General features: G+C 37.3%; 1 protein-coding gene and 1 long non-coding RNA gene across 2 annotated transcripts; one reads left to right on the top strand and one right to left on the bottom strand.

The window, feature by feature from the left end:
* Nucleotides 1-763: 763 nt before the first annotated feature.
* gpr18 (G protein-coupled receptor 18) lies at nucleotides 764-7,449 on the bottom strand. The gene is made up of 2 exons (XM_066640961.1): nucleotides 7,331-7,449; nucleotides 764-4,218 (listed from the first exon to the last, which is right to left on the bottom strand). Exon 2 carries the CDS (start codon nucleotides 4,203-4,205, stop codon nucleotides 3,210-3,212), a length of 996 nt encoding a protein of 331 aa, XP_066497058.1. The 5' UTR covers nucleotides 4,206-4,218; nucleotides 7,331-7,449; the 3' UTR covers nucleotides 764-3,209.
* LOC136663982 (uncharacterized) lies at nucleotides 6,080-7,125 on the top strand. Its single transcript, XR_010795054.1, has 3 exons — nucleotides 6,080-6,172; nucleotides 6,755-6,854; nucleotides 6,995-7,125. It is a non-coding gene; the product is annotated as an uncharacterized lncRNA (long non-coding RNA).
* Nucleotides 7,450-8,353: the final 904 nt, after the last annotated feature.

Here is an 8,353-nt window from a genome sequence, read left to right on the forward strand (position 1 = left end):
CTTAACAGACCTTGAGCTGCGGTTCCCAGAGGTGGTCATAGCTGCTCTTAGCTCGGTTGGAGACTTGATATGCATAGAAAGCAAAAACAGCTTTTCAACACCAGAGACACATGCAAAATGTTGAGTGCTGCAAACCTCCTCTATCCTCATTTGTTTGCTGCCTTCAGATTTATTGCTTTAATACAGTAAATATCACTTAAGAATCAAATGCACATAGAAAGCCCAAAGCATCTCTTCTATACAAACCGGCTCAGAAATCTTAATTTCACAAACCTAAGGAGGTCTACATTCATTAGAGTTAAAGCTCGAAAACACCTTCTCATTCCTCCTCAGCTGATAATCTTGGATAGTTCCTGTTGTTTTATCGCTAGTCTTCTCCCTGCATGGCTTTTAATGCTTTTGCTTTGATGCTTATCTGGCTCCTTATGGTGGAAGTGTACAGTATTCTCTCTCATCTCTGCTTAACCTGCTTTTGGAAGCTGTTCAAAGTAGTTCAGGGGAATTTTCCACTGGCTTAGAATGTGTATATTTCCTTCACACTGACAAAGATTAATGCGCTGCTTAATTAGCTATAGGTCTGGTGACAGTTTTCTGCTCGAGTAAGAAATGCCTCAGAGTCTGTATCTGTATCTGAAGCAGATTAAATATTGTGCATGCTTATAATGTCATGAGGATTCAAAGTGTTCAATTTTGTAATGAAGTCAATAAATGTACAGACAGTCATTAATATTGCATGTAAATACAATTGTATTGAAAAGCACTAAGGAAATTAAACTGAAAATAAGATACAGCAAATGACAGAAAGACAGTTTAATTGCAAACAAATTTTTGCAGACCCATATCATAAATACATACAGTGTGATATGCCTTGCCACACGTTACCGTGACCCTACAGGCCATTATAGGTCTTTCCTAGGGTCTGCTTTGTACAGTCTCCGGTCGTATGGCACCACCTGCTGGTGATGACAAGTTAAACCAATGCGCTGAAAGGTGGGTCCTGCTCTATACAATGGTGCCACCACATGGCAGATTAACATACAACATATTGAAAAAAAAAAAGCATATACAAAACATACTGACAAAAATGAAATGGTCACCTTTTCTCACTACTTTCTTATAGCATTCAAGAAACAAGTTTTTGTTTGGTTACAGATAGAGAAAGTACAAAAAGGAAGGCTTTCAAGTATTCAAACAAATTCTCCAAATATCCCTGAAGCAGAAAAACACTATCTTACTCAAACTTACTCTTAGTTGTTGTATACACAGTACACACAAACATACACACATCACAGTATCAGGAAAAGCTATAAAGTGCTGTTATACTCACAGGACATTTTATCAGTTCCCAAATATAGGCACATACACTGAAAAAAATATATATAAAAAGTGCTAAAACCTTACTTCTTTCCCAGCATTTTTTGAAATATGTTGCATTACATTTTGAAAGAAACAGGACCATCCTAGTTTTGCCAGACCACCAGTGGGTGCAGAGCATCTGTCACACAAATTTGGACATTATTTCAGTAAAGGAAAAACTATAATTCTTTGTGGTCTAAATATATATCATTCTTATTAGAAGTCCTTTAAAGACATTTTTAAATTGTGTAGAATAATTTCTGACATTTGGCATAAAATGTAAACATTTCATGTGACCCTGCCTAATAAAGGACAAAAGGCTTTATTTACAGTCTGTAGACCATAGATGTAAATTCACAAGGAATAAATATACAATCAGATTAAGTTTGATGATACATTTTAAAATTTCATTAGAATTATTTAACACAACACAGAAATTCAACTTAATTAATGCAAATGTTCATTGAGAAGAATGATTCATTCATAAATTCATGAATCGAACATTAGTGGTCAGTATTCCAAACACCAGCTTCCAAAGTGGCATCACTTTTCATACAGCTTTTCCCACAATTAATCCTAAATTTAATTCAAATTAATTACGCACAACATGGATTCTGTTGATTACACTGTTGTAACAAGTTAATTAATATAATACAAAACAGTATGGAATGAATGAGAGTGCAACAGAAAGTTGCAGCTGACAGGCTGCAGATGGCTTTTAAAGTAACATAACAGCTAACATTGTTGGATATTATCTCAACATGAAACATAATGCCATTTAAAATTGACCACCACCTCCACAGAGTGGTCAATACGATGTTCTATGTGTGGTCTATGATGATTTAATATGGTAAAAATCATTTGAAATAATGGTGAATATCTTCCCCACCTCATTCTTATTCACATGTAAAAAGGAAGGAATGTGGAAACTAAATTTATTCTGGGTTTTATTTGATTTCACTTTTCTGCGTTTTATGTACTGTTACAATTTTTTATTTTTTTTTTGAATTAAGGTTAAATGTGTAATTATTTAAAAAAAACATTATAAGCTGTGAATCACCTGTTTCTTCAGAATTGCAGTTACATTTCATTAAAACATTAAAGTAACATTAAAATGTTGATGTTCTTCTTATAGTATTTTTCCTTTACTGGGTTTAATCCTCATTTAGACCATATAATTTGTCACAAAAAAATATATCACAAAGCATTCTTCATCATTTGAATGTGCAGTGTATTAAAATTGTACTTAATACTGGTGCCTTTCTAATATTGTCCCTTGGCTGCATTTTTTTTTTTTTTTTTCTGAATTGTTTTCCCTCTCATTTTATGGTAACTGTTGCATAGTATATAAAATAACAATAATTTGTTATTAATTTAATAACATTTATCTAAAATTAAGTACTTTGAAAGGGCAAGTGAGAAGAATTTATTCATCACTGCATTCGTTATGAACTTGATCAAGGAAAAAGTGCTACAAACGAATGTGCGTCAGTTTTGAGAAACAACAGTTACCATAAAGTGACAGGAGAACCTGACAATGTTTGAATTACAATAATATATTACACAAAAATACTTCAACTTATTTGTCCGTCTAATACTATTATTAAAATTAATAATATTACATAAAAAATACTGACCATCTTAACTATAATTATGATTTCCATCATCTCTCTTAAGAATACTATCAAGAGCTAAACTACATACGTTGCTTATTTGAAGACAACAGCAGGTCTTTTTGAAGTAGTATTAGTAGCAATAGCTTTTCATAGAGAAGTTGCAGGTTAGTTCTATGGAGGCAGGCAAAGGCTCTGATCAGACTGAGATCATGTAAACCCACCCAGTGGAAGAGTTCCTCAGATCATAGCACTGGTGAGGTTACTGAGGGAGCGAACGCTTCCCTGGTGCCTGCTCTTTCTTCGTACACTTCGCAGATAGTTCCTGTACAGGATAACGCTGATCACTCGGTCCTGGAACTGCTTGGACACTATGTAGTAAAGTATGATGTCCAGCACGGTGCTCATGTTCATGAGGAAGGTGGTGAAGGCTCCCCAGGTGTTGTACTCATGGCTGCTGGTGTCCAGCAGCAGGATGGTGAAGCAGATATGGAAGGGCACAAAGCACACCAGTACCTGCAATATCAGGGTAATTATTATACGGATGGACTTCTGCTTGACTTTGGGCTTCAGCTTGGATGTGCGCCCATGGATGAGGTTGTCCACAATGACGCTGTAGCAGCCAATCATGATGAATATGGGCAACAAGAAGAAGAAGGCCAGACGAGTGAAGTGGACGGGGTTGTCTCGGCGTAGGTAGACAATGTCATGCATCTTCCGGCAGGTGGTGTGGTTTGACTCTTGATCATGACCATCCTCAAGGAAGAGGAGAGGAGCTGCACCACCAATGGTCATGATCCAGATGCCAATGCAGGAAAGCATAGCCTTGTTTACATTCTTTAGCTCCTTGCTATGCTTTGGCTGCACTATGGCTACATAGCGGTCAGCGCTGATGAGGGCGAAGAGCCAAAGAGCCAGGCAGGGATAGAGGACGGTCAGAGCAGCATTGATTCTACAGAAAATGTCTCCAAATGGCCAATAGCCTATGCTATAATAGACTATGCGGAAAGGCAGAATCATAATAAAGATGAGGTCTACTACGGCCACATTGATCATATAAATGGTGACTGAGCTTCTTCTCTTTGTGGTAAGCGCAAAAACCCATAGGGCTGTGAGATTGACCACAAGCCCAACACATAATATGAAGCCGTAGAACACCAGGCTTGCTGTTCTGAACAGTGTAGGGATTTGTTCTCCAGTGTTGCCCTGGACATCTACAGGAGTGTTGTTTTCCATGATGAGTTATCTGCTATAAAGGAAGGGCAGGAGAAAAGTTAAGGTCCACAGTCAGAAAGAGTAGTTTTGTGACTTTAAAAAAGGGAGTAGTATATAAAACTGCATTGATCATAGGCTAATAACCACTATTAGGCAGATTAAAAAAATTGCACTGGTCAGTGTATCTTAAGGACAAGCTTTAGAATTTAAGGCTAGAATTATAGAAAAAAATTATATTGTCTATAATTTCAACAGTCAGTTTCACTGCAGTAACAGAAATCCACAAATCCTACTTGGTCCTACTCTGCCCACATGAGAGGTTATGGTTTGCATTCTGATTAGTCTCACATGGTCTGGTACCTTTTGGCATTTAACGTGGCTAAGAACCACCTACTACTGCCGCAAAAAAAATTTGACTAACACGCAAAATGACCTATCACAAGTCTACTATTTTGGCTTAATGTGTGGAGGCAGTCTTTCATGTCGGACCAGCACAAGAGCCAGAACAAGAACATACACGGAAGTGCGTATATATGTAGCTGTACAGATAGCCAATCGGAATGTAGTCTCAGTCACAGACCCTCCACCCCCAAGTTGACAGAGGATCTAATACATTCAGTGCATTCTGATTGGTAATCTGTCTCTTTCTACACGTCTTGCCAAAATAGCAGACATGTGACGGTTCACTTTGCATGTCAAAATTTCTTTTCCTGTTGTAATAGACAGTTTTTAAACATTTTAAGTGGCAAAAGGTACCAGACACAGGTCTCCCTAGAGAGTCTGGTAATGCGAGACTAATCAGAATGCAGCAGAATCCTGACAGTGAGGCCAGCTTAACACACTGAAGGTAAACACTCCGTCAGCTTGTAGGCAGGTGAGGGTAGCCACAGATGCACCACCCACAAGTAGATGGAGAGACTGATACATTCAGTGCACTAATTTGGACTCACTGTCAGGATTTTGCCAGTTACATTCTGATTGGCTGTCTGTAAATCCGCTGTATGCGCTTCTCTATATTGTGCTGTACTGGCTCTGCAACTGGTCTGATGTGGGTAGTGACTGAAGGCATCTGGTCATGCCAAAATAGCAGACTTGTGATTGGTCTTTTCTGCATGTCAGTCAATTTCTTTCCTCTCTCCGTAGAGAATTTGGCAATGCAAGACTAGGGTTAGTGTAAGGTTTAGGTTTAGGGTTAAGTCGGGCCTCCAGTTTTAGTGTAATCCAATTAAAACACGATGAGGGTTTCATTTCAATGGATTCCTGGTTCTTCAGCACTTGCCTTCTTTGTAATTATACAGTGGCATCTAAACAACTCCCCTATGAACTTCTCTTTTTGTCATACCAGACTAACAAGGGTCATTTTTAGTTTTTGTAAAGCTGCAGCTGTGGCTTTGAATAATGTTGCTTAATTTAGTCATTCCCAGTAGTGTCTGACAGTCATTTACATTGTTTTTCCCCCTAGTCATCGTCATCAGAGGTGGGCAGTCATTAGTTACATATGCTCAATGTGTAGGCCTATCTCCTTCTTGTTTTCTCAGCACTGTCATTGCAATCATTTTTAGAAAGAAGTTAAAAAAGTCTTTTGTCATCACTTTAGATTTAGATGTAAGTTTAATACAGCCAGCTAATTCATAATCTGAATTAATGCAGCTATTTTGTCTTATGTAGCTATTATGTTACATATCTGACTAGTTCAGGATCTTGTGTGGAAGGGTGAAAAGTAGTTTTGTTATTAATAAATGTGCATTTATTTGTCTTTGTACAATGTAAATTGAAACGTGTCTTCTGCATTTAACCCATCTGTGGCAGTGAACACAAACACTGCCCAGGGAGCAGTTGGTGGTTGCAAGCCTTGCTCAAGGACAACTCAGTCATGGATTGAGGGAGGAGGACAGCTCCCTCAATTTTAATGCCAGTTTTGGGGGTTGAACCAGCAACCTTCCAGTCCTAAGCTCACTTCTCTAAGCATCAGGCTACAGCTGGAACAGGTAAATGTTGACCCCTGCCATTACCTTTTTCATACAAAGTTCCATTTACACTTTAATTAATGTCATTATTCATAAGGGTACATAAATCCTACATGACAACAGTCATGAACCTACATAAACAATTATTGCAGCTTGTTCCTGTAAGTATTAGTTGCTATACAGCTGTTGGTTTCACCATATCTAGTGTTGTGAACAAAACGTAAGCAACACATATGATGAACTTAAATAGATGGCAGCCTAAATGTACCTAAAATAAAACTGTATTAGTATATTAATAACATCTTACTACCTTTCTTGTCATGAACGTGGCCCTATGGGCTGATAGGACGCTAAATACAAACTACTAAACTAAACTAAACTATATAGTGTTATGGCTTGTTGGAATAAGTGTTTATAAATGTTTATCCAGGTTAATGCGCATTGTTGTAAGGCGTATATAGGTGTCATATAGCCTTAAGAGTACTGACCTACAGAAAGAATTACCATGTTTTCTTAGCCATGAAGACCACAGTTTTGTTTTACACAATACACCATTTCTCAGTAAGCTCTTATATTCCACTTTCTGTTTTGCTTTGTTTACAGGTTTGCTAACACATGTCCTGTTTATTGCCTGAGACTACCATATAGTCCTTGTTTCATGAGTGAAGACAAGTGGAAATGTCATCTTGTTCAGAACCACGAGGTAAAATGTGAAATATGTGTGATAGAAACACTGAGCCATATTGAAATTAAACACTCTAGCTGGGTGGACACAGAACATTGACAAAATGAGAAGAGTATCATTTGAAATGCTGAAGTGAAATTTCTCTCTCGTGTTTTTAGTTTCAGATGTGCGAGAGGAAAGTCTGAGACCCCTTACTGATACTGCGACACCCACCACCCCTCTGCTCAGACAGAGACTGTAACTTAAACATTCTGTACACTTTCTCAACTCATCTTAAATTTATTCAATGTGGTCTCTTCGATATAGTCAACATGACAAGAGTTACTTTACCCAGAACACTATGGTGTATGTATGTATATATACATATATATATGTCAAAACCAAACAGGAATGTGGCTTGAATCTCACTTAATCTAGCACTAACAAAGAAGCAGCTTTTTCCATTCTTTTTTATGTGTTCTATATTACAGTAAGATAATCAAAGACATACATACCTCAGTGCTCTACATGCTCCTGTGTTGATACAGCAAGTGCTTTCCCATTCGAAAGGTTTGTGATGTGGTAGTTAGGCACGTCAGCTCGAGTGTTGCTCATAGCATAGAGGAAGCTAATGTCTTCATGTGAATGAGGTGATTTTTTTTCTTTCTCTTTTTGTTAGTGTGACTTCCTGTGTAGCTTGTGCTGTGAAACAAGCATTTATAACCACTGTGTTTTTTTATTCATTAATTTATTTATTTATTTTTGTGAGCACCACAACAGTGACAGGTTTAGGTGCTGGTTATTGATTGGAAAAATAGGGTTTGTCACACAACATTAGATCTCCTGGGACTAGCACGCAGTGGGTGGTGACTGAAGGCATCTGGTGTTGAGGAGTTTTAATTAGCTACAGGATGTTGAAGCAGGTAGCGTATAAAAAGGAAATAGCTCTCTGTAATACATCTGAGAATAGCCCTGCCAACAAAGCTTAGCTGTACATGATGATATCTCTTGAACAGGTACAGACAGAGGGGAAGAAAGTAGAGACCACAGACGTTACAACTGTATCAATGTATGTACTGGCAACTGTATCAATGTATTGTTTTTTTTTTTCTCTGACCTGTTCATATAATAAATAAAAGGAATAAATAGAAATGTCACAATACTGCTGATTTGTTTCTGACACCAATGCTGATACGGAATGCTTCAGTATCTGCTAATACTGATTAAACTCATATGAGCTATATGAACTATTTTCAGCTGAAACACTTCACTTAAAATTAGCATCTATAAAGCATCGCCACAGGAAGAAATAAACAGCTAACTATCACACATTATTATGTCTAATATGAGTGTGCTATCTCAGAATGAATAGCTTACAGGTTTGAAGCCATACATTTGAATTTTCTTTATTTAATTTAATTGAATAATATTTATTGTCATTGGAGAAGTATAACAAGATAAATATCTCTGATGATATTGTCCCAGTAATGATATTTATTATAATGTATACACTGTAAAAAAAATCCATAACGTTTATG

Source organism: Hoplias malabaricus, chromosome 12, assembly GCF_029633855.1.
Source record: "Hoplias malabaricus isolate fHopMal1 chromosome 12, fHopMal1.hap1, whole genome shotgun sequence".
Taxonomy (NCBI): Eukaryota; Metazoa; Chordata; class Actinopteri; order Characiformes; family Erythrinidae; genus Hoplias; species Hoplias malabaricus.